This window comes from Dama dama, chromosome 15 (genome assembly GCF_033118175.1).
Source record: "Dama dama isolate Ldn47 chromosome 15, ASM3311817v1, whole genome shotgun sequence".
Taxonomy (NCBI): domain Eukaryota; kingdom Metazoa; phylum Chordata; class Mammalia; order Artiodactyla; family Cervidae; genus Dama; species Dama dama.
Window position 1 is genome coordinate 77374596 of NC_083695.1, and position 26541 is coordinate 77401136.

General features: G+C 37.1%; 3 protein-coding genes across 13 annotated transcripts in view; 2 read left to right on the forward strand and 1 right to left on the reverse strand.

Moving 5' to 3' along the window:
* PDCD4 (programmed cell death 4) overlaps window positions 1-9912 on the forward strand; it is a 27536-nt gene extending 17624 nt beyond the window's left edge. For both annotated transcript variants that reach the window (XM_061162622.1, XM_061162621.1), the window contains 6 exons: window positions 1409-1506; window positions 2466-2580; window positions 5148-5255; window positions 5482-5592; window positions 6234-6373; window positions 9158-9912. In XM_061162622.1, coding sequence (XP_061018605.1) covers window positions 1409-1506; window positions 2466-2580; window positions 5148-5255; window positions 5482-5592; window positions 6234-6373; window positions 9158-9218 — 633 coding nt within the window. In that variant the 3' untranslated portion in view covers window positions 9219-9912. The remainder of the gene's footprint in view (window positions 1-1408; window positions 1507-2465; window positions 2581-5147; window positions 5256-5481; window positions 5593-6233; window positions 6374-9157) is intronic.
* BBIP1 (BBSome interacting protein 1) lies at window positions 9897-26519 on the reverse strand. 10 transcript variants are annotated; one of them, XM_061162631.1, is made up of 5 exons: window positions 26363-26519; window positions 25319-25416; window positions 15657-15736; window positions 14387-14459; window positions 9897-11133 (listed from the first exon to the last, which is right to left on the reverse strand). In XM_061162631.1, exons 4-5 carry the CDS (start codon window positions 14430-14432, stop codon window positions 10967-10969), a joined length of 213 nt encoding a protein of 70 aa, XP_061018614.1. In that variant the 5' UTR covers window positions 14433-14459; window positions 15657-15736; window positions 25319-25416; window positions 26363-26519; the 3' UTR covers window positions 9897-10966. The 10 variants fall into 10 exon arrangements, with proteins under 10 accessions (XP_061018614.1, XP_061018616.1, XP_061018611.1 ...); XM_061162633.1 differs by lacking the exon at window positions 26363-26519 and adding an exon at window positions 25577-25909; XM_061162628.1 differs by lacking the exon at window positions 26363-26519 and adding an exon at window positions 25538-25909.
* Window positions 26048-26541, forward strand: part of SHOC2 (SHOC2 leucine rich repeat scaffold protein) — an 81284-nt gene continuing 80790 nt past the window's right edge. Inside the window, exon 1 of the mRNA XM_061162619.1 lies at window positions 26048-26217. The gene's annotated coding sequence lies outside the window, so the exon portion shown is untranslated. The remainder of the gene's footprint in view (window positions 26218-26541) is intronic.

Sequence of the window (26541 nt, forward strand, 5' to 3'; positions counted from 1 at the left end):
TCTAATATTTTAGTGTAATTTTCCCTAGCTCTTTCCACTCCCCGAGTGTAGTTCTTATCACACTATAATTTTATATCCTACTTTCTCCACCATGGTCTCTGTAGTTTTTTGGTCATATTTTTTTTGCTATCTGTATATTCTTTATTACATGTAGTTGAACTGTTTCATGACCTAGGATCTTTTAAAATTGTAGATTGTTATAATTGAGGATTGAGTTTGCTTCACTAATGTTATGAAAATAATCATAAATAAGATTGTTCCCTGTTATAGCTTTGTAGGGAGATAATTAGAAAATTCATGACTTATGTATGCTTTTATTTAGATTCTGTCCTCAAAGCCTTTTACTTTTATTAGATTTAATACATGCTGACACTATAATATGACTTTCTGGTTTGAAATTGAAAACGTGTGAAATCGTTGCTATTTACCTGACCAAAGTTTTAAAGCAAGGTAGGAGCACTTTACTTAAACATTAATTTAGGACTAGAGTATAGGTAGGTTAACCTAAATGCTGTTTCTGTTGTTTTTCCTGTGACAGACAGTAAGTAAGTCTGTGTTAGTATTGAACTGTGATTCAAACATGAACTTTTTTTTTTATACCAGTACCAATACTTAAGAAACTGTACACAATAGTCATTATAGAAATTTTGAAAAATAAGGAAAAGCCAGAAGAAAGAAAGGCGAGCAAAAATAGCCACTGTTAACTGTTAGCATTTTGGTATTAAATCTTCCATTCTACTTTTTGTGGATATATGTCAGTGTACAATATTTATATATCCTTACCTTTTTTGTTTTAATAAGAGGTGGAATCATGGTGTATATGCTACTTTGTAAACTTGATTTTTCTTACACTCATAAAAATGCAGTAAACATATTTGTCCATATAGTGTACCTATCTTACATATATACCGTTTAACCACACGATTATTGTTAGACACTCAGTTTCCAGTGTTATTTCATAAATAATGCTGTGAACATACTTTCAGGTAAATATTTACACACTTTTACCCCCTCAGATAAACTCTTTTATTCAAACAGGTTTTTGAGAGACTACAGTCCAAGTTTTTTCCCCCCAGAAGAGTGGTTTCTCTTGACTAATGTTAAGTCATTAACTTAGCAAATATTTTTGATCATGTATGCTATGCCTCAGGCAGTGTGCAAGTTTGGGGATTCAGTAGTGAGGAAAACAGATGTTTTGTGCCTCACAGCACTTAAATTGAAGGTTAAGATGTGGGGAGTGTATGCTAAGCATAATTAGTAGGTGCTAAATGATGTTTTCTGAATATTCCAGCATGTCTTAGGTATTGACTGTGTAGTTCAACCAGTCTTCATCATTTATGTGTTTAGAAACTGTGTCCTATAAAGGTTTTAGATTTTTTATATGGCTCTTTTTTTTTCTTTATTATAGTTGGTGGGCCAGTTTATTGCTAGAGCTGTTGGAGATGGAATATTATGTAATACCTATATTGATAGTTACAAAGGAACTGTAGATTGTGTACAAGCTAGGTAAGTAAATTAATTTTTCTACTTAGAACTTTCAAAATAGGGGAAAATTCTGCAGGATTCTGTTGAAATGACACTTAAATTAATCATTGTGGATATCTGTCATTTATGTGTAATTAAAATTGAGAGTTTCTTGCTACAGTAGAACAGAAAGAAAACAGTATTATAATGCAGAAGTTCTGCATTATATATTTCTGCAAATATATTATATGCAGAGTTTTAGCTAAACTATTACCTACCTTTATGTCAAGCCACTTTTCTTTCTGCCTCAATTTCCTTATTTATAAAATGAAAGGCTAAGACTTAGAATGTTCTTTAAGGTCCCTTCAGGTTTTAATATTCTGTAATTATTTAATCTTCTAATAAGATGGACAACATTAACAAAAGAGTGTATTTTCAATTTTATATTTACTTGCTATGGAAATCTTAGGAAATAATGTTTCTCACTTTTGTTCTTTAGCATAACTATAAGCTAAATGTGTTATTTGGGAATTATGCTCTATAATTTTTCATAACTTCCTAGAACTTAGTTTTGGACTTAGCCATGTCTTAGGTTTTCATAGGTATAGATACTAATTTTCTGGAACTATTTCAGGTCACAGTGTAATAGTTGCCTTGGTGGGAAAGTATGAATATATACAAAAGTTCATTTTAGGTGAAATGTTTCTTCTCAGTGTAGATCAATTATTTTGTAATAACATTAGAGTTCTGTTGACTGGGAAATGGAAATAAGTGTGTGAAAGAATATTAATATGAGAAGCAAGCTTTCCCCCCCCCCCAGCTTTTTATTTTGAAAAATAGTTTTTTAAGAGATTTCTTACTTTAGGTTGCTTTTATGTTATAATGCAAAAGCTTTTAGTGTATATAGGCCTACCCCGTCTTCCCTGAACTTTATCCATAATTTGGTGAATCTCAAGCATGTTCATATGTCAAAATTAACTGTTTTTTATTTGTTTTTGTAGAGCTGCTCTGGACAAGGCTACTGTGCTCCTGAGTATGTCTAAAGGTGGAAAGCGCAAAGACAGTGTTTGGGGCTCTGGAGGTGGGCAGCAGTCTGTTAACCACCTGGTTAAAGAGGTAACTATAGGGTATTGTCTTTAATTTATATGTATTCTTTAGGGAAATAAACATGCCCTCTAGCTGGTGTTTTGTGGACAAAAATTAAGTTCAGTCTTGCAAGTGAAAAACTGAATAATCCTTATATATATGGCTTTATGCCCTTTTGCTATAAATTATACCATGATCATATAATCATTAAATTTTTACTGTTTCCCTGACTTAAAAATAAAACTGCGTTAAGTTAAAGTGACTTTCATGAAGAAAGCTATGAAGGAACCTTAGCAGAATACCTGAAGTCTTTTTTCTTGGTATTTAAAAACTTTCAAGTTTTGAAGTAAGAGTTTCTATATTGTAGTTAATCACTAAATGTCCATTTTTATAACCGCAGTTTGAAACTGGATGGTCTCAGATTATGTTATGCATTATGAACACTAGAGTAGATCAGAGTGGTAGAATTTTTATAAGGAAGTTCACTACCTGTGAGAGTTGAACCATAAAGGTGGCTGAGCGCTGAAGAATTGATGCTTTTGAACTGTGGTGTTGAAGAAGACTCTTGAGAGTCCCTTGGACTGCACTGAGATCAAACCAGTCAATCCTAAAGGAAGTCAACCCTGAATATTCATTGGAAGGACTGAAGCTGAGGCTCCAATACTTTGGTCACCTGATGTGAAGAGCCAACTCATTAAAAAAGACCCTGATGCTGGGAAAGATTGAAGGCAGGAGGATCGAAGGCAGGAGAAGAAAGGCATGAGAGAGGACAAGGTGGTTGGAAGGCATCACTGACTCAAGGGACATGAGTTTGAGCAAGCTCTGGGAGATAGTGAAGGACAGGGAAGCCTGGCGTGCTGCAGTCCATGGAGTCGCAAAGAGTCAGACATGACTAAGTGACTGAATGGCAACAAATGCATACTTTAAAAGAAAAAGTAATTGATTTTTGCATTAATACCAGATTACTGTCTATGGATTTTTTTTCTGGCAGCAAAATGATATTCTATATTAAGAAACCAAAGATGTGTTTTACTCTTCTTCTTTGAGGATTTTTAAGAAAATTAGAAGATTTATATAGTACATGTGCTTCTGGTTTTTGAGTGTAGTCTTTTCATGTGAAAGAAGTAACCTATCTATATTCCCAGATGACATAATCTGTATACAGAAAATCCAAGTGAATCCTCAAAAAAACCAAAAATACCAAACTGTTATAAAAGAATTCACCGTGGTTGTAGGATATAAGATCTGCATACAGAATTTAACTGTAGATTTTCTGTATGCTAGCAATGAATGAATGATTTGAAATGAAATTAAACAATTGCATTTATAATAGCATGAAAATTAAATATAAAGGAATAAATTTAATAAAAGAAGTGCAAGTCTTCTGCACTAAAAATGATAAAACACTCTTGAAAGAAATAAGGCTTAAATAGAAAAGTATCCCGTATTTATGGACTGAAAGACAACATTGCTAGGATGATAATGCTTGTCAAAGTTAGTATTTTCAGAAACTGCCAAACTATTTAATGGTATGTGAATTGTCTCAACAAAAATTAGTCAACATAAAAACTGAAATAAAACTACCAATATATGAGTTTGAGGTTGACAAAATTTGGATATTCATTTATTTTATATGGAAGGATGAGTTGGACAGAGAGGACTTTTAGAAATATATACATGTATTTATCATTCTCAAAAATGCATGGAACCAAATGGGAAACATTTAAATACTTTATATAACAAAGTTAAAAGTTCCATGCTTTAAATATTTATTTTCCTAGAGCATAATAGGAATTATTCATCAATCTGTATTCTGTTGATCAGATTTTATTTTTTACGGAAATATGTTGTAGAATTTGGAAGTAGAAGATATGTAAATAAGATTATTTTATTCAGTCAGCTAACATTCGAGTGCCTGCTAGGTGCAAAGATGATTTTAACACACATTGTATAGGGGAGAACATTCCTAGTTGAAGTTCTTGTGCTGAAAAACTTTATCTTCTTTCTGTTTTTCTGGAGCTGTAGATATTCTTGTGTGACTTTAAACAGAGTCAGGACTTGTCCTCCTCAGCCATAACTGGAAGCTGAATTGCTAACGAACGTTTTAAATAATGGGCCTCAAATTTTCAGTTTTAGAGGAAAGAGAACAGTATTTAGAGAATCTTTGCTCTGTCTAGTAAAGCCCTATTATCTCTCATTTTTTGGCTGCCATTGCAATATTAAGATCATCCTGGTGGAAATAAGTATGCCACCTTAAAGTCATTTTGAGACTTCAGTTAGTGCCCTCTAGTGGTATTTAAAGTGACTTCTTTTTTTTACAGGGAGCATTGAAGCATTATGTTCACAGCTCAGGCCATACACATGTCTACTCGTCAATCTCAGTGATTATAAAGGCACACCAGAACACTGCATTATTCCCTTTATGATTTGCTTTTCAGTTGTGAAAAAATTCTGTTATGTCAGGACTACTAGACAACTGTTTGTGACCTATTTATTTGTCATGTAATATACTGAGATGAGGGTAAATAAATCCTTCAGGCAAAGCAGAATTTTTCAAGAATCAAGAACTAACACATCTCAATTCTTAAATCTGATAGATTGATATGCTGCTGAAAGAGTATTTACTCTCTGGAGACATGTCTGAAGCTGAACATTGCCTTAAGGAACTGGAAGTACCTCATTTTCACCATGAGCTTGTATATGAAGTAAGATTACTTTGACATTCCAAGGAGAATTATTGTGTTCCTTTTTGTACCACAGAGACTTAATGCTTCTTTAATAATGCACATTTTAAAAAACTACAATATTAAGGGAGAGTTTTATAATTTTTAATGATTATGGTTACATATTAGAGAAAAGAGATCTAACAGATTTTAGGAGCAGTTTCTTACAGAAAATGAGCAATAATTCAATCATTTATTCAACTTTTAGGCCATTGTAATGGTTTTAGAGTCAACTGGAGAAAGTACATTTAAGATGATTTTGGATTTATTAAAATCTCTTTGGAAATCTTCCACCATTACTCTAGACCAAATGAAAAGAGTAAGTATAACATTTTGAACCATGTTTAGGCTGGTATCTTAAATTTTGTATGCTTGAATACAGACTATGAAGTGTCAATGAAACTTTCTTTCTGGTTTCTTTAGTAATGTTATGCCTTTTTCCATATTTTTTAATGGTACTGTTTATGTTTGAACCTCTTACAGCCATTTCCTGGGAAGTAGTAAATATGTCAGTCTTTTTTTAAATCTAAATTTTAAAAAATATGTGTGTGTGTATGTTCTTCCTCAAGAGTTCTAAGATATGGTCATTTGTTTATATCTAGAAACAAACTTTTAACAGAAGTACTTGGTTTAGTCCTATTTTATTGTATGCATTGTTATTAAAATGTTGGTGAGGTTCTTATTTGCCTTTTATTTTTTTTAAAATGTAGTAAATGTATTATAGTAGATAGAGAAATATATCCAACGTCCATTGTCTGCTGAAAGCTTTTTTGAGAGAACAGTTTTAAATATTCTGTAACAAATGTACTTCACTCTTTGTACTTTTCAAGGTTCAGATCTGACTTCAGTCTAATTAATATGAACACTTGGACTTAAATATAGCTTGATAACAGTGATGGGTTATATGCATTATGTATTTTATATGAGCTAACAATTCTGTATATAATTTCATTGTTCCAGGGTTATGAGAGAATTTACAATGAAATTCCGGACATTAATCTGGATGTCCCACATTCATACTCTGTGCTTGAGCGATTTGTAGAAGATTGTTTTCAGGCTGGAATAATTTCCAAACAACTCCGAGATCTTTGTCCTTCAAGGTACTTTATTACTTTCTCAACATCAAATACTGACTGAGGTGCTTAAGAAGGTTAAGCTAATTTTCTGTCATTCTGTCTGTCTGAAAAATAATAGTATCTTCCCTCTAGTCTCCCGTGAGTGGAAAATCATCTGAGTCTATGGAGAAGCAAGTGTGAAGCTTATTTTGTTCTCTTGTAAATTTGTACAGGACTGTCTTTTGAAGCCCCATTCACTGGAAAGAAGCTAATTTTGTGGAACAAAACGTGTGTCTTAGACTCTGTTCTGAGTAGTTTCAATATTATTTCAGAGTAGATATTACCAGTAAGATGAAAAAATTGAGGCTTATGACCGTGTAATGTACCTTTTCTAAGGTTATACATAGTAGAAGCCAAGGATGGATCCAGACTTTTTCTGCCTTTAAAGGTCTATGCTCATTCCTATTCTGTATGTAGGTTCCTTTTGATCCTTCTTCACAGAATGGAGAATTGGGGCTGATTGCATTTTATTTCTCTAGAAAGTGTGTGTGTGTGATTCTTTGGAGGTATATGTGCTACTGGGATCACACTCTTTAGGAGTTGATGGATTTTTTGTTATTGTTAAAGCTTAAGTTTATATTGTAGTAGACATAAGTTTAGTAACAGCTAAACTTCTTGTTTGGTTCCCAAGTGGTTCAGTGGTAAAGAATCTGCCTGCAATGCAGGAGAAGCGGGTTCGATCCTTGGTCGGGAACATCCCTTGGAGAAGGGAATGGCTACCCACTCCAGTATTCTTGCCTGGGATATCCCATGGACAGAGGAATCTGGGAGGGTACAGTCCATGGGGTTGCAAGAGTCAAACATAAAGCGACTAAAACAAAGAAAAAACTTCTTGTGTGGGTCTCCTTTATGTATATGTTAAATTTGTGTAATTTTTTTCTGAAGAAATTTCAAACTTTGCATACTTTTATGTAAGTGCCTTGTGAGAAATCTCAAAAAAATACTTGACTGTCCTTTGCTTACAAAGTTCAGAAACAATTAAGAGAAGGAAAAGATAATGGTGGAGATACATTTTAACGGCTTTGATAAAAATGTCTGAAAATGTATATTTCTACTTGGTGATGACAGTATTTATGTATTATGTGCCAAGTGGTGTACCTCAGTATAAACTGTCAACTTTGGCAAGGCTTTTTGCTACTTGCTGCTTCATTTCCACCCTTGATCTCCTAATATTATAGTATGAAGCCTTTATGTTCAGGAAAATACAGCTGTAATACATACCCCTTTCATAAATATCCCTTAATATGAAAAGGAGTCAACACTTTGGCACTGTCCTTTGGTGGCTCAGACGGTCAAGTGTCTGCCTGCAATGCAGGAGACCCAGGTTCAATCCCTGGGTTGGGAAGATCCCCTGGAGAGGGACATGGCAACCCACTCCAGTACTGCTGCCTGGAAAATCCCATGGACAGAGGAGCGTGGTAGGCTACAGTCCATGGGGTCACAAAGAGTTGGACACAACTGAGCGACTTCACTGTCACTTTTTTTAAAGTTTTTCAGCCTCTATTCAAAAGTCTTAACTAATGATTTCTATTATGGCTTTACTTTGAAGGATCATTTGGAGAGATGTCTAAACTTTCTGTGAATTCCATACAACTTTTTATCCTCTGTTTTTTTGCTTATTTGGGCAAAGGGCACATTTGTGTGTGACCTTGAATGCCTGTGCATATTGGTCTAGGGTCGGAGAAGAAATAAGAACCAATTCTGCCCAAGCTGTGTTGAGCACTTACTGCTTTCAGCTGCTGTGACTGTTCCTTTTCAGCTGCTGTTACTACATTTAGCTAATTGTGTGATTACATATTATAGAGGAAGGCATCTTGAGTTTGAAATGGCAGAAAGTTCAAAATGGGGTATATACAGGAATTAAATGGACTCTGTTTTTCCACATTCAGGTTATGGCTTTTCTGTATCTGAGAAAAAATTAAAAACCATTTAAAAACAGATATTTTGATAGGTTCTGTAGCTGTAGTTTTTATAGTTCTCAATCATGTTGGTGTTTTGTTTGGTTCAATGTTTAGCTTTCAAATAATATTAATAACATAGTAGAAATATAGGCATGTCTCATTTTATTGTGCTTTGCAGATACTGTTTTTTTTTTTTTTTAAAAACAAAAGTTTGTGACAACCCTGCATTGACAAGTCTGTTGGTGCCATTTTCCCAAACAGCATTTGCTCACTTTATGTCTGTGTGTCACAGTTTGGTAGTTCTCAAAGTATTTTAACTCTCAACTTACAAAAAGATTAGACTTGTTAAAAGTTTGGATGATGGTTAGCATTTTTCCTCAATAAAGTATTTTTAAATTATTGTATGTACATTGGGTTTTTAGACATAATGGTTATTATACACTTAACAGGCCACAGTATTATATAAACATTATATGCAGTGGGAAACCAAAAAATTCATGTGATTCACTTTATTGTGGCAGTCTGGAACGAAACCCACAATAATTTTGATGTGTGTTTTTATTAAATTTCCAAACAGCAAAATGTTTGCCATATTTGTATTTTTTTTCTTACATGACTTCATTTGGCCAATGAACTTATTTCAATAATTGAGCTTTTGTTTTTAATGCTCAGATTAAGTAATTCATTTGGTATGTTCTAGGATATGTAACCGGTAAGGTCTTTTCAAAAGACTTGGGCATGCTGACATTTTAAAATTTCAATGACAAACTCCTCAAAAGTTAATGACAAAGATGCAGTTTTTAATTATTTTAATTGACTATAGTCAAAATTTGTATCTGTTTACATGTTTTTTTCCTTTTCATTACAGGGGTAGAAAACGTTTTGTAAGTGAAGGAGATGGAGGTCGTCTTAAACCAGAGAGCTACTGAATATGTGAACTCTTGCAGTCTTAGATGTTATAAAATATATATATATCTGAATTGTAAGAGTTGTTAGCACAGGTTTTTTTTTTTTTTTTTTTAAGCACTTGTTTTGGGTACAAGGCATGTCTGAAATTTTGTAAACTTACATTTAAGGGAAATTTTTAAAGGACGTGTTTTTTTCTTTTTCTTTCTTTTCTCTCTCTTTTTTTTTTAAATTTGACGGTGTAAAGGAGGGACAGAAAAGTAACCACTTCTTAAGTGGGATATTCTCATAAGCTACCTTTTGTAAGTGCCATGTTTATGACCTAATCATTCCAAGTTTTGCATTGATGTCTGACTGCCACTCCTTTCTTTCAAGGACAGTGTTTTTGTAGTAAAATCACTGGTTTATACAAAGCTTTATTTAGGGGGTCAAGTTAAGCTGCTAAAACCCCATGTTGGCTGCTGCTGTTGAAATACTGTGCTTTGGGAGTTAAAAAAAAAAGAAAAGTTATTTCTTTGTTTTAAAGAATTTTTAAAAAATGAGCTAGTTGTGAGACTTATTCATCTTTCCAGGGAACATATTGCTTGGTCTTAAAGACTAGACAGTTAAGTAAATGGTGGCTGGAACATCTTATTTTTCTACAAAACTGGAAAAATGAACCCAGTTCTAGAAGAATGTATGACAAAATAAAACATGTGAAGCAGTGTTGATTCTTTATTTGGAGTGCATTTATTTTAGATCTTTTAAAAAACTTATTTCCCACAGCAAATTTTAAATCATATAAAAGAGCATATTTGAACCTACTTAATTTAAACTTTGCTCTTGGAAAACTTTTAAAACAAGAGTACAGTAGTAAATAAATAATTTTAATATTATACTTGGGAAATACTTGCACACTTCCTTGTTTTTGATCTTATCTAGAACTTAATGAAACTTAAAAACGTATATACCTTTCATCATTAAGTTCTATTACCAAGTAATGCTTGTGTTATAAAAATTATTCTTCAAAGACTCAAAGTTTTACATTTAGTCAGTGTATGAGAAAATAGTAGTTACCGATAACAGTTATCTAAAGGAAGATCACATTTCTAACCTCTTTTGCAGAGCCTAATTACAGCAAGGCCTCAAGGTCCATACTAATTTAAACTGTCTTATCACCAACTGCAGCAAACCAACCAAGAATTATATTCAGAATTTACAAAGGTATTCCTAGGAACATACCCATTACAGGTCTAGCTACAGTCTTTTAGAAATAAAACTTCCAAATTTATATTCATTTTATTTCATGGGCTCGTTCAAGTCCTTATTAATTTCCATTTTTAGGGTTTTGATTATGTTTTGATACCTGGAAAACAAAGGTGGCAAGGTAAGTCCTTAAAGTCAGTATAATTAAAAAGCTTAGTTCAATTTTTAAAACCATATACAGGATGACTATAAAAGTTGCATTTACTCACTGTGCCTAACTAAGAATGTTATCTAGAAAACTGATAGGAATGGTAACAGTAATTTGTACTTTGAAAAACTTGGGTTAAAAATAAAACAAAATCTGGTCTCAGAGTTTTAAAATTGCTTATATTCAATACAAACCAGTGTTTAAATTCACAATCCAAATTTTAGTAATTGAGTTTTTTTTATAGGGATACTATCTGTTTTATTAATACATACAGTTTTCAGCATATAGATGCAGATTATTTTCAGCTCTTGTTAATAGAAAGGTGTAGGGTGTTCTGTAGAAGTGCTAGTTATCATTCAGTGAGTTACTTGCCGTTGTTCAGTGAGTTATTTTCTGTTGTTCCTTTTCTGTCATTTCCTGTTGGCGAATTGTATCCTGTGCTGCTTGCTGTATTTTCTCCAGTTTTGGCACAGTCATAAATCTTAATGGTAAAAGTACGGGTTTACATAGCACCATTGTGGGTATATCTTCTACATACAACTGCCCTAAGTATAAAAAGAAATAAAAATCAGAGTGAGATAAATACAGCTGTTTGGTAGTTTGGATTTGCAGTTAAAAAATTTAATACATTGTCATTTAAAATCTCTTGTTCTTATAATTAGCCTTGTAACACATCTTTAATATAAAAATATAAAAGCATCATTTAATACTAGAAAGTTCATGAGAAAGGTTTTGAATTTTCTACCTAAAATTGTAAGTTGCCATGGGACATAACTTCTTGTGTCAGATGTTGAATTTCAAAACAAAAGAATTGACGGAAATACAATATACATAAAAATACTTATATGAGGGGGACAAGATGGCAGGGTAGAAGCCCACCAGAGTCACAACTGAATGCTGAACCACCATCAATAAAAAAGATGCAAACCTAGCAAAAAAGATACTCTGTTGATACATCCAAAGGCATGAAGAAACCCAAGGAGATGGAAGGAAGGGCACACTCACAATATAATCAAATCCCATACCCCCCAGGTGGGTGACCCACAAACTCGAGAATAATTATATTGCAGAAGTTCTCCCACAGGACTGAGTCCCACATCAGGCCCCCCAGCCTGGGGGTCTGGCATCAGGAGGAAGAGTCTCCCCAGAGCACTTGGCCTTGTAGTCCAGCGGGGAGTGCCACAGGACTGGGGGAAACAGCAGCTCCACTCCTGGAGGACACACACACGGACTTGCATGCACTGGGACCCAGGGCAAAAGTGCAGTGACTTCATAGGATCCTGGGTCAGACCTGCTGGTCTTAAAAGGGTCTGCTGGGGAGGTGTGGGGTGACTGTGGCTCACTGTGAGGACAAGGACACTGGTAGTGGAGACACTAGAGAACAGTCATTGGCATGAGCTCTCCTAGAGGCTGCCATTTGGCACCAAGACCTGATGCCACCCAAGAGCCCATAGGCTCCAGTGCTGGAACCCCTGAGGCCAAACAACAAAGGAGGAACACCCCCTCCCCGCCATCAGACTTCGAAAGACCCTGAGCCCACAGCCACCTCTAGTCACACCCCTTGGTATGGCATGACCACTGTCCGTCAGAGAACCAAGCCTGAGCTCTACCCAACAATGGGCAAGCACAGGCCCCTTCCACCTGGAAGCCTGTACAAGCCTCTGGACCAGGCTCAACCACCAGGGGGTAGAATCCAGAAGCAAGAAAACTAGCATTCAGCAGCCTGGGAACTGAATTCACAAACAGATCAGAACCTTCCCTGGAACTAGTTGGTCCCTGGACCGCTGGGTGAGAGTGTAAGGCTGGGAGACATAGAGCATCCCCTACAGAGGGTCACTTCTCCAAGGTCAAGGAACATACGTAATCTTCCATATACATAAAAATAGAAATTAAGAGAAAATGAGAGAACAGAGGAATACATTTCCTAGAGTAATGGAAGTAACAAAAATACACAAATGGGACCTAGTTAAACTCAAAAGCTTTTGCACAGCAAAGGAAACCATAAAAGGACAATCTACAGAATGGGAAAAATGTTTACAAATGATGTGACTAACAAGTGATTAATTTTCAAAATATACAAATAGCTAATACAGCTCAATATAAAAACCCAATCAAAAAATGGGCAGAAGATCTAAATAGACATTTCTCTAAAAAAAGACAGATGGCCAAAAGACACATGAAAAGAAGCTAATCCGAGAAACGCAAATCAAAACTACAATGAGGTATCACCTCACACCAATCAGAATGGCCATCATCAAAAAATCTACAAATAAAAGCTGGAGAGGGTGTGGAGAAGAGAGAACCCGCCCACACTGTTGAAAGTGAAAGTCGCTCAGTAGTGTCTATACAATCCATGGAATTCTCCAGGCCAGAAGACGGAGTACGTAGCCTTTCCCTTTTCCAAGGGGATCTTTCCAATCCAGGGATGGAACCCAGGTCTCCCACATTGCAGGTGGATTCTTGACCAGCTGAGCCACCACGGAAGCAACTGTACAAGTGTATAGCAAGTTTTATATACAAGTTATACACACCTTCCCACCTACACTGTTGGTGGGAATGCAAATTTGTGCAGCCACTACGGAGGACAGTGTGGAGGTTCCTTAAGGAACTAAAAACAGTTACCATGTGGTTCTGCAATCCCACTCCTAGGCATGTGTCTGAAGCAAACCGCAATTTGAAAAAAGAAAGGCACCCCAGTGTTCACTGCAACAGTATTTACAATAGCTAACACATGGAGGCAACCTAAATGTCCACTTACAAATGGATAAAGAAGATTGTGTGTGTGTGTGTGGGAATATTAACATGAAGAAGACTGAAATACTGCCATTTGCAGCAACATAGATGGACCTAGAGACTTTCATACTAAGAAGAGTAAGTCAGATAAAGATATCGTTTATATGTGGAATCTAAAAATGAACATTTAAATATAGAACAGAAACAGACCAAAAAGACATAGAAAACAAACTTACAGTTACCAAAAGGGAAAGGTGGAGAAGGGATAACTTAGGAGTTTGGGATCAACATACACACTACTATATATAGAACAGATAAACAAAAAGGACCTACAGGAACCTACTATATACCACCCAGAACTATACTCAGTATTTTGTAATAACCTATAAGAGAAAAGAATCTGAAAAAAACAAGGCAATTAAGTATGTATGTATAACTTGTATATAAAACTTGCTATACACTTGTATAGTTGTAAACCACTATATACTTCAATTAAAGAAACAGAAAATCAAGTACCTAGTAAGGTATGGTATTAACATGAATATTCAAATTACTGAATGTTTACCTTAAACCTTCAGCTTTTGTTACATTGTTTGATACAGGTTTCTTTTCTCTCGCTTTGGGACCTTAGTATTATGTGGTAAATTATGGTGCTATTTTTGTCACTAAATTTCTTATTGTTATTGCCAATCTTGAGAATAATAGGATTTCTACATTTAAGAAACAAACCATCATCTTGCATCCTTTTACTGGGGGCAAAAAAGCAATGGATTACTCCTTTACAAACTACTCATGACAAAAGCATAGCAAAAGTGGAGAGTATCTGTGATATATATATAACACAAAATAGTTACAAGATGTCTAGCTATTGAGTCTGCTATATGACACTGTTATATGTATAATATTGGGAAACGGCAACCCACTCTATTCTTGCTTGGAAAATCCCATGGACAGAGAAGCTTGGCAGGCTACAGTCCATGGGGTCGGAAGAGAGTCAGACACAATTGAACGACTGAAGCAGCAAACAATAATATTCTATGACCAAAGTATTTGTGATTTAGATACCTTGTTTTGGAAGAACTTCCCGGAACATGGACTTCATTTCTGCCATACCTGAAGTGTTGGATACAGTCTCGTCCTTCAATGAGAAAACAAATATTATTCAAGAATGAAATCCCAAAGCATATTACTTGAGATATTTCCACTGTAGTTTAAGAAGTAAAATCACAATGTGTATAGAAAATGAACCATTCTACCCTTGCATAATTTTTCTTTTAATTACCTGTTGAGTCTTTCCATTGAAACAAGGTTGAGATAGTTCATGTAAGCATGCAGACCTTGTCAACTTTCGTTCATCAGTAGTGGTGGAAACTGGAAGGCTGCATGTTCTAAATTTTTCCCCTCTTAGTGAAAATTGGTAGGGCTTAAGTTTTTCAGGCAAAGGTAACTGATTATCTAGTAGGTATCTGTGCAGCCAAGGGGAAACAAAAGGACTTATGTGCAGCTGATAGCATCTCCTGAAGGGTAGGTGATGTTAAAAGACAAGACCGTTTGGGAGGTGGCCTATGCCAGGCTGTTAGGGAAAGGAGGTAGTACTATGCAAATACTGCCTAACATTCGCACTTCTTTCAATAGCTAACAAACAATTCCTGCTTTAATTCCTTTGCTTTAATGACAAAAAGCAACTTAAGGGTCAGCTACTGGCTACACAGCTGCAATTTGTAAGGAAGCAACACAAGTGAAACTGGCTCCCGAACACCAGAAGTGAGGGGTGCTTTCAGTTTACTATTTTCCTCTGACACACATATATTAATACCATATGCTGAAGTGCCAGTGAATACCCTCACGTGAGTATTTTGTTATGCAGATCCCAGTGTATGTCATCTCTGGCTAGTGACATGTTTCCAGTGTTACATCCCAGTTTATGCCATGCTATGTATTAGTATATTCAAGGTGTTCTGGACTGTAATTTTTAGCATGATCCCCTTCCAAATACAGAAACTTCTCTAGACAGTCCCACCCATTTTGTGATATTCTGCCACACTGATGCAACTTACTGTATATCTTTCACAACACCACCACAGAAGAAAGATTTATTATCTATAATGTGATGATGCTGGCTTGGTGCCTGCCTTTACCACCCACTGCAAATTAGTTATAATCAAGTGAAGCTGCTGCTGGTCTTATTCCCATTACCACTATTTTGACATTCCTTATAAAAGCTTCCTACTCTCCATCCACCAGGCCTTTTCCTCTTGTTCAAATTCCTATTCTGAAAGATCTAAAGTTCCTGAGGAAGCTCTATCTGCTTTCCAGAACTGTCATAAAAACTTACCCCTATTCTGCTCTGTCTGGGAAGGAAGATGAAGTAGGGAATGGACCAGGAATAAAGCGACGCATCACACTACCTAGAATCTGAGATAAATGCAATTTACTTAGAATGCACGGCTGCTTCTTCTGACACATTCTTTCCTTCTTGTTACTTAGGCCTGCCAGTGGTAACTAGTGATCATTTCTTTATCCAGGTTATGTTGAAGGGTAATAACACTGCAGCTCTCTGACTAGCCTGAATATAAGAAACACTTTACCTCTCAAAGATAGCACAATGAAAATATTCCTTAAGCCTTTATTTGGTGCAAATGTGACACGATATGCTACTGAAAGGGAGGACAGACATTGTAAATGTTGACAAATGTGAAGGAAGTACATAGCCTCTAAGAGTTTTTATATCACCCATTTTTAAAATCACCAAAATGCTAAAATGGTGGATGAACAAATACTTAAATCTTAGCTGTTTTAGACTAGCAACTCTAGTTACTCATAATTTAATCACTATCTTTTGCTTTCTCTTCTCTATATCTCTCACATCCAAAATCTAGCTTGAGGAAAACAATGAAGCTTGGTGCTCTATGAAACCTTAGTTCTCTGACTAAGCTGTCATTGTTACTGGAAAGGGTGTGTAGCCAAAGGCCCAGTAGGGAGTGGGTTGGACCTGGTGTGGGGGAGATCAGTGCAGTCACTTGCCTGGGTGGAGTGTCTACTTTGCTGGGGCTGATTCTTGTTCCGAGGTTCCCCCAGGCATTGGCAGGAGAGAAACAGGAAGGGAAGGGCTAAAATAAGCAAGGTGTTGGTTGGTTGGCTGGCACTGCCAAGCCTACAGTGTCTTGATAAGCAACTGCCCAGGGAGCCCAGAGTAGGAAAGAACATTTTTATCCTTCTCCAGGTGGCCTGCTAATAGCCAAACATGGGTGTTTTGCCTGGTGTAATGTACCCTACGGAGTGTGGCCACCCCAAGGGTACTTTCTAACTGGTAAGGTAAGATGTGTGTAATACCAGGGACATATAGGCCCAAGAAGGAAACACACCAGCTATGGATGAAATTCATGTATATTATACAAGTGTCACGTCATTCAATTCAATAAATATGTGAGTGTCCGCCATGTGCCAGGAACCATTCATTAGTGAATAAAAGAGAAAAAAAACCTTTGCTCTTTTGGAGCTTACGGTCTAGTGTATAGAGAGAAAAATGAGTAACAATACTGTTAGAAGGCAGTGTTACAGAAATTAACATAGTTTAAGGGGATTTAAGAGTGCTGGGGGTTGTGGTGGTTATACTTTAAATAGGAAAATCATTATGGCCTCATAAAGTGAGAATTATTGTGGTCTCATTTTGTGGTGTGTGTGTGTTATGTTTTTCGAGATTGCAAAAAAATCAAAATGCCTGAAGTATCCACAGTTAGGGAACATATAGGGAAATGGGCCCTCCCTATTGGTGAGCAGGTTTGTCGGTACAGCATTTTTAGAGGGATAATTTGTAGTATGTTTAAATATTTTGTAGTATCTACGAAAACTAAACATGTATATTTTCTTTGACCCAAACATTCTACTACTAGTAGTGATCCCTAAAGAAACAAAGCATGAGTGTGTAAAGATAAAAGAGTTTACTTCAGTTCAGCTGCTCAGTCGTGTCTGACTCTTTGCAACCCGGTGGACTACAGCACACCAGGCTTCCCTATCTATCACCAACTCCCAGAGCTTGCTCAAACTCATGTCCATTGAGTCGGTGATGCCATCCAGCTATCTCATCCTCTGTCGTCCCCTTCTTCTCCCGCCTTCAATCCTTCCCAGCATCAGGGTCTTTTCAAATGAGTCAGTTCTTCACATCAGGTGGCCAAGGACTGGAGCTTCAGCTTCAGCATCAGTCCTTCCAATGAATATTTAGCACTGATTTCCTCTAGGATTGACTGGTTGGATCTCCTTGCTATCCAAGGGACTCTCAAGAGTCTTCTCCAACACCACAGTTCAAAAGCATCAATTCTTTGGCACTCCGCTTTCTTTATAGTCCAACTCTCACGTCCATACATGTCTACTGGACAAACCATAGCTTTGGCTAGACTGACTTTATTGGCAAAGTAATGTCTCTGCTTTTTAATATGCTGTCTAGGTTGGTCATAACTTTTCTTCCAAGGAGCAAGCGTCCTTTAATTTCATGGCTGTAGTCACCATCTGCAGTGATTTTGGAGCCCCCAAAATATAGTCTGTCACTGTTTCCATTGTTTCCCCATCTATTTGCCATGAACTGATGGGACCAGATGCCATGATCTTAGTTTTCTGAATGTTGAGTTTTAAGCCAACTCTTTCACTCTCCCCTTTCACTTTCATTAAGAGGATCTTTAGTTCTTTGCTTTCTGCCATAAGTGTTCTGTTATCTGCATATCTGAGGTTATTGATATTTCTCCCGGCATTCTTGATTCCAGCCTGTGCTTCATCCAGCCCAGCATTTCTCATGAAGTACTCTGCATATAAGTTAAAGAAGCAGGGTGACAACATACAGCCTTGACATACTCCTTTCCCGATTTGGAACCAGTCTGTTGTTCCATGTCCAGTTCTAACTGTTGCTTCTTGACCTGTGTACAGATTTCTCCGGAGGCAGATAAGGTGGTCTAGTATGCCCATCTCTTTCAGAATTTTCACAGTTTGCTGTGATCCACACAGTCAAAGGCTTTAGCATAGTCAAATAAAGCAGAAGTAGATATTGTTCTGGAACTCTCTAGGTTTTTCAATGATCCAGTGGATTTCGGCAATTTGATCTCTGGTTCTTCTGCCTTTTCTAAATCTAGCTTGAACATCTGGAAGTTCACGGTTCACGTATTGTTGAAGCCTGACTTGGAGAATTTTGAGCATTACCTTGCTAGCGTGTGAGATGAGTGCAATTGTGCAGTAGTTTGAGCATTCTTTGGCACTGCCTTTCTTTGGGATTGGAATGAAAGCTGACCTTTCCAGTCCTATGGTCACTGCTGAGTTTTCCAAATTTGCTGGCATACTGAGTGCACCACTTTCACAGCATCATCTTTTAGGACTTGAAATAGCTCAGTTGGAATTCCATCACCTCCACTAGCTTTGTTCTAGTGATGCTTCCTAAGGCCCACCTGACTTCGAATTATAGGATGTCTGGCTCTAGGTGAGTGATCACACCATCATGATTATCTGGGTCATGAAGACCTTTTTTGTATAGTTCTTCTGTGTATTCTTGACACCTCTTCTTAATATCTTCTGCTTCTGTTAGGTCCATACCATTTCTGTCCTTTATTGTGCCCAACTTTGCATGAAATGTTCCCTTGGTATCTCTAATTTTCTTAAAGAGATCTCTAGACTTTCCCATTCTATTGTTTTCCTCTATTTCTTTGCATAAAAGAGTAAGAATGTTCATTAGGACACTGCATTCAGGCATATGTCATAGGTAAAATAAATTATAGAAAAACCATACAATGGAGTACTCTGACAAATTTTAAAATGATATAGACTGTCAAGGCATATTTTTTTAGACAAAACATTAAATTGCAAAAGTTAAAATTCCTACACTAACAGAACGCAAATTTTTAATGCTGAGAGAATATAGTGTCAATCAATTTTTGAAGTTTTTGATCTGGGTAATTAGAAAATAATCTGTTGCTTCCTTCTCCCCCAGTTTCTTTACTTTGTAATTTCCCCCACAAATAATGATTTTGATGGATAATGCATTTCAAATCATGATAAAAGCAGCAAACCTTTTGTAGCCATTTGAGCTAGATGTCTAAAATTAATGCAGAAGAACTCAGAGGGAAACCAAATTTTTGTCATGAAAAATTTAACTAAGTTGTTTTACTAAGTTGAGTGAAAATTGAAAGGCACTTCGGTCTAGGCAGGATTAGTTAAGTCAATCATACACATATTGATAGCATAAATTAGTCATAAAACTTAGACAAGTTAAAAATCTTTAGGATGACTTAGTCTGAGGGCCAACCTAGATTTACTATGACAACCAAACTAAATTATGGGAGTAGGACTGGAAAAGAGCACTAGAGTGTCCTTCTGAAACTTACGAATGTATATTGGTGGTCCTCAAATTTTATCCTTGCATAACCCCCAAAGAGATTTTGAAAAACTAGGCAGAAAAATTAGGTACTTTTACACATTTCCAGATAGACATATAAACTGTTATCATAAGTTTAAACTTATGATAAGCTGCAAAGGACAAAATTTTCAGCATATTTACCCCTATGTCCAGGGCAGCACTATTCACAATAGCCAAGACATGGAAACAATCTAAATGGCCATCAACAGATGAATGGAGAAAGAAGTTGTGGTATGTATATACAATAGACTACTACTCAGTCATAAAAAAGAATGAAATAATGTCATCTGCAGCAACATGAACACAACTAGAAATGATTATACTAGGTGAAGTCAGAAAGAGAAAGACAAGTACCATATGATATCACTTATATGTGGAATTTAAAATACGACACAAATGAACTTATTTATGAAACGAACAGACACACACACAGAGAACATACTTGTGCTTGCCAAGGGGGAAGTGGGATGGGTGAAGGACAGACTGGGAGTTTGGGGTTACCAGATGCAAACTATTATATAAAAATGGATAAACAACAAGGCCCTACAGGGAACTATATTCAGTGTCCCGTGATAAACCAAAATGGAAAAGAATATGAAAAAGAAGGTATATACATATATAAGTGAGTCACTTTGCTGTACAGCAGAAATTCACACTGTAAATCAATTATACTTCAATAAAATAAATTTTAAAGAAGATTGGAGTAGGAAAGTATGCTCTATTTGGTGACAAGGAAATTATTCCTTCAGAGTGGAAAATAAATGTAAAATTAAGAAGAGAAGTTTGAGATCCTATGTACCTAGCCTATCCAGATTTTTTCCTTTCAACAACATACTAATTGTCTATAGTGTACCAATCACAGCTAAACATGGGAGATATAGTAGATAAGAACCTGTTCTCCTTGAGGAATCTGGGGGAGGTGAGATGGGGGAAGAGACCTGTAAATAAACAATTACAATTCAATGCAACATACTTTAATAAAAGCATATCTACTGTGCCTTAAGAAACCAAAACCATGAATAACTTGGCTCTGGAGAGGTCAAAGTGGTGATCTCTGAGGAATAATTATTACACATGACATTGGAACTAGTTCCAGCATGAATGGGGATTTACTATCCAAAGAAGTGGCTGTGTAGCAAAGGGAGGGTATTCCAGATAAAGTGAACAATGTGCTCAAAGAAGCATTCGAAAAAAAACTTGGAGGAATGGCTAGATTACAATGTACATACAGTGCACATATCATGGTAGGATCAACCAGGTGGAGGCGAGTTCATGTTCAGCCTTGAATGGCACACCTTGGAGTTTGAACTTTATAGACAGGAGGGAGCTAACTAGATGGCTTTGAGTAGAAATATGACATATGATCTTTTTTTTTTTTTTTGAGACACATATTCTAGACAAAAAGGAAAAACAGAAGAGACACTAGAGGCAAGGCGATGAGTAAGGAAGCTATTAATTGCTTAGGAAGGACGATGAGGATATAAACAAAATCAGCAATACTGAACAGTATGAGAAGATACTTGAGGTAGTCAAAGATATAAGAAGTTGAGATATAAGTCTCCACCATTCCCCAATACCACTTTGGGTGATAAGAAAATGATCAAGGATGACTGAGATTTTAAGCTAACATGACTGAGTAGATGGTGCAGGTATGAATTCAAGTTGAGGACAGATGAGGGACAAGCTAGGAGGGAAGGGTAAAGACCATGAATTAAGTTCTGACCCAATGAGTGTGGAAGGTAAAAAGGACTGGAGGCCTAGACAGGTGGCTGCCCAGTAGTATAAGCTATGTGAGTGGATATAATGACCTAACAAGGATATGGAAAGATGGTAAATAGTGGTAGGGTGGTGGTAAAAAGAGATGAGGACAGTGTAGCAGTTGAGAGAAGGGTCTGGAGTCACATTAATCATTTAAACAAATTATTTAATTTTCTAAACTTCGGTTTTATCTCTAAAATAAAGTTTATAATAGCACTGACTTGATGCTTTATTAAATGACAATTCACATAAAGGCATTAACCAGCCCTAGCACACAGGAAGAGCTCAATGTCTGAATGCTTACTGCAGGCTGTTGATGGGGGTGGGAGGAACGGTAGAAACAAAAATGAAAAAATTTGTCTTTTGTCTGATGCAAGACTTGTGTGGTTGACTGACAGATAAATTTTCAAACACATATTAGATTTCTGAATGTAAAGCAGCATGAGAAAAAGGTGAGAGGCAGCCCCCAAATAAGGTGTTTTTCAGCAGATACAAAGTAGTAATGCTCTCTCTCACTCAAGTGACTGACCATGTGCTAGCAGAGTGCTTAATTTGGATTGATAATGTTCAAGTGGAGATGCCAAATAACATTATATGTCATGTAGTTGGAAACTACAGCAGATTCTACTGTTTTGCTATCTGGCATCTGCTAGTAGAAAAATGTTGCAACATGTTCAGTTTGGCTAATTAACCCAGACTCATGTGAATAATATGTGCAGAGTCTAGCTTCTGGAACGTGCCTAGGCCTAAGAACAGGAACTACTCTTCATGAATGAACTTGGATGATGCCATTGGTTCTGTTACTCTCTAGTAGCAGACACTACTGTTAAGTTAGTAGAAAATGACATGTCCTTCTCATGCAAAATGCCTTTTATTAATAATTTTTGCTTTTTCAATATCTAGTACTAAAAGTGGTCCTAAAAACATTAGCTATTAACTCTTTAAAAAGGGTTAAGCCTTTTTTTAAAAAAAGTATCTTTTATATTCTCAGCATCAGAGATATGTAGCTACTTCAATAGTATGCAAAGAAAGGGAAATAAAGAATTGTTTGATACTTTACTCAGTGTTTCTGAAAGCCTGACCCTTGTATCACCTTATCAAAATCCCCTGGATGATTATTATACAGATTTTTCTGGAGCCTTCACCAGATTCACTGAATTAGAATCTCTAATTTTTAAGTTACCCACATTAAAGTTGGAGAACCATTGTCTTAGATACATTCATTCAATAAATAAATATTTAATGCCAACAATATACTCAGATTGGACTGCTTTAGAAGTTATCAATAATAACTACCATACACTGACTATATACCATGTGCTACACAATATGCTAATGCATTTTATGTGTGTTTGACTCATTCTGTTCAACAATCCTGAGGTTTTACACTTCTATATAATAGATGATAAACAGAATGAGTAAACTGTTCAAAGTCATCAGCTAATGAATATCCCTGTTCCTGAAACCCAAGTCTGATTCTAAAATCTGTGGTCTTATTTGGTATATTATTTAGCTTTACTTGAATCTAGAATAAACTTAAAACTGTTTCATAGTCCCACATGAGCAAATTTTCTCCTACACAAAAAAAGTGATTGATGGAGTGCATTACTTAACTTCCAATGCAAAGACTAAAAATATTCTGTATCAATCTAAGAGTGTCTGCCCTCTCAGTGAATTTTCTTCCTTCTGTTTATCTTTCATGATCAACTATAAGTCTAGGATAGGAGGAGTACATAGGCTTGGCCATCTTGGGAGTTTTCCTCTTGTGATCATGAAGTAAATTCTACAAACATCTGTATATCCACTGAACATAGAATGTTCTTCGTGTACTAAGTGCTAAGTATAATCTTGATTTTGCAATTTTTAATAGGCTCTGATGAATGCTACCAACAAGCTATCACAGAAACACCAGGACCAATTAAGACTTGCAGGAGAACTTCAGGGAGAAAAATAACACTGCCGAAATTGGAATGCAGCCACATGGCCAGTACTTGCCTCAGTATCTGCTTTGATAACATCAAGATTCATCTGTATTTGAATTGCAGGGCCCAAACATCTTTCATCAACAGTCCTTGGGGTGCCAGGAGATGAAACTCATGAAACTATGCTGACATCAGTACACTCTGCTCTAGATGACATTGCATCAGCTCCAAGGGAAGGCAAAATAACAGCAACAATTTATTAAAAGGTAGTCTATGTTGCCAGTGCAGGGTACTAATACACTCTACATTGGATGGCATCACTGACTCGATGGACTTGAGTTTGAGCAAGCTCCAGGAGTTGGTGATGGACAGGGAAGCCTGGTGTGCTGCAGTCCACAGGGTTGCAGAGTTGTACACAACTGAGTGACTGAACTGAACTGAGACAGTCTATGTTGCCAGTGCAGGGTACTAATAGTCTACATAGACAGGAGGATTAAATGCTAAACTCTTCTTTGTAGGACATGATAGAAAGTGGTATGCTGAGAACTGCGATGGATTTAATGAGCAGTTCATGGTATGGGTAAGAGTAGCTGCATTTGGGAAGATTTAATCATGATTGGAAAAGGATGAAAACTTTTAGTTTTCTTACTTTGAAGTAGTCTTGCAAAAAATGTTAAATTGAATGTAAGCATACCTCCAGACCAACTTCTGATGTACAGGCAATAAGAAAAAGGAGACAGTCAAAAAGACCCTTGGCCTGAACTTTTCAAAATGACAATGTCACATGGCAAGAAAAAATGGGGGGACTGTTCTAGATTAAGGCTAAATAGTTATAATACTGAAATACAGTACATAAACCATGACTGGATCTTGAGTTTTGTTTTTTTGCGACGAGGAGAAGGTACAGAAGACATTTTTGGGCCAAATGGGAAAACATATGTACATACAGACTGGATTCTAAAGACTACAGAATTATTAACTTCCTTAAATGTCATAATGATATTATGTTTTCCAGGAGAACTTTAGAGTTCTTAGGAAATACATGTTGGGAATTTTAGAGAAATGACAAAAAGTGTGCGAGAAGAAATGAAATAAATATGGCACAGTGTTAACAACTGTTGGATCTAGGTGATAGGTATATGAATGTTTGTGGCATTCTTTAAACTTTTAATGTATGAATATTTCTTTGATAAAATATTGGGGGAAGAAATCATGTTGAGTAGCAGGAACTATGCTGAAATTCTGATAAACTGAAATTTCCTAAAACCGAAGTTGCTGGCAAGCATACTGGGCATCCAGGAGACACCCGATATTCAATCTTTCAGTATTTATCAAAATAATATCATGTGCAGGGTAAAAGAATAGGCTGATAAATCTGATACAAACCGTTCTATTTGGGAGTAAATTGGGCTTTCCAGGTGGCACTGGTGGTCAAGAACCCGCCTGCCAATGCAGGAGATCTGAGTCTGATCCCTAGGTTGGGAAGATCCCCTGGAGGACAGCATGGCACCCACTTCAGTATTTTTTGCCTGGACAGAAGAGCCTGGTCAGCTATAGTCCATACAGTTACAAAGAGTTGGACACAACTGAAGCAACTTAGCACTCACGCAAGGCAGAGAAGCTAAGAAAACAAGCAGCTGTTATATAAAACAATGGTTGTCATAAAAAAGGTTCAGAAAAATGCTAGGTAAGCTCAGAGGAAATTACTTCCTGCTGGGGAAAATCTGAACACACATTTCCAAGGTTACTAGGACATGATACAGAATCACAAAAGGTTGGTGCTTCAGTGATTAATCTTGTTAGAAACAAGAATAGTCGATTTTGGCTGGAATGAATGAGTACTAAGAATATAAAAAGAAATTCAGCAAAGAATGTAGGTGTGCACCCTTGTTGACTAGCGAATATAAACAATTTTCAGTTTACCTGAAAGTTCTCCTGATCCTTTTCGCCCGCAGCTTTAGGTATCCAACCCGGTATTACGAGGATGACTGACAGGTGTTGACTCAAACCTACAGAAGGAACTACATGAGATAAATGTGAGACACTTCTGGTAAAGAGTCATGTAAAACTAACACGATACGAATATTCACAAACATTAAATTGTTTAATATACCGTAGATTTGCAGGATTAGAACAGTATACCTTCTTTCAGAATAGCAGTCAGTGCTTACAAATTCTCACCAGAGAAACAAAGGGAGAAAATTCAAAATATGAAGACAGGAAGTGGGGAAATAAGGCTTAGAGGTGTTGCCGCGGTGGTGGGTAACCATCTTTTTCCTTTGTAGCTGGGAACGTAAAACGATTTCCTCAAGCTCCAGAATTCTCCATCCTCAAAGGTCAGGGGGTGAAAGTACTTAACAGAATTTGCAGGGGCGTGGTCAGGAGCTTCACTTTGTTAGAGTTAGGGGCTCCGCCCGGCGGCCCACACCCAGGCCCCTCCCGTCTCGACTAGCTGCAGCTAGGCCAGCGGAGCCGGTTGAGCGGCCTCGCCCCAGAGGGAGCCTCAAAGGGGCGGAGGGAGGGCGGGCCGTCGCCTGGTCTGCCCGGAAAGAAAACCTTCTTCCAGCGGAAGCGACTCTGAGCCTTGCTCTCCTCCGGGACTCTCGGTCTCCGAGGGCCCTGGGGCCCGCTCGGATCTGACCCACGGTTCGGAACCGAGGGACACTCACCTCACTTCTCGACTCCTGTCAGCATGGGTACTCCCTGGGGCAAGGGGGACGCAAGCTATTCCTATCTTTCTGCCATGACCCCATTCAGAAGTGTCAAATGCAACTTCCGGGCAAGACAGGGATTTTCGGAGCCCTAAACTCCTGTCCACCTAGGTAAGTGACCAGACGTCCCAGCAAAATAAGGGCCGGGAAACCTACTCTCTCTAATCCCGCAACCGGGAAGGTAGTCCGGAATAGGAATTAACTAGTTTTACATGGGATGTCTGGTCACCTTTGGTCCTTTTTTGGGCCTACTTACAGATGCTTCTCTTCCCTGAAGGCTCAATTGTTGCCCAGGGCAACTGTGGGTCTGGGCGAAGGGAAAACTACGTCACACAGGAGACGGGAGGCCAGGAAACTCCCGTTGCCATTATCAGTTATGGCTGCCCTAGCGTCAACAGTTAACTTCCGCTTGAGAGTTGTCACTCTACCCTGCTG

Bases quoted from the DNA above. Each gene is read 5' to 3' on its own strand.
- BBIP1 (XM_061162631.1), bottom strand. From the start codon at position 14,432: ATGGCAGAAATGAAGTCCATGTTCCGGGAAGTTCTTCCAAAACAAG. The intron at 11,134-14,386 runs GTATCTAAATCA...TTTTATACTTAG, and splicing joins GGAAGTTCTTCCAAAACAAG to GGCAGTTGTATGTAGAAGAT.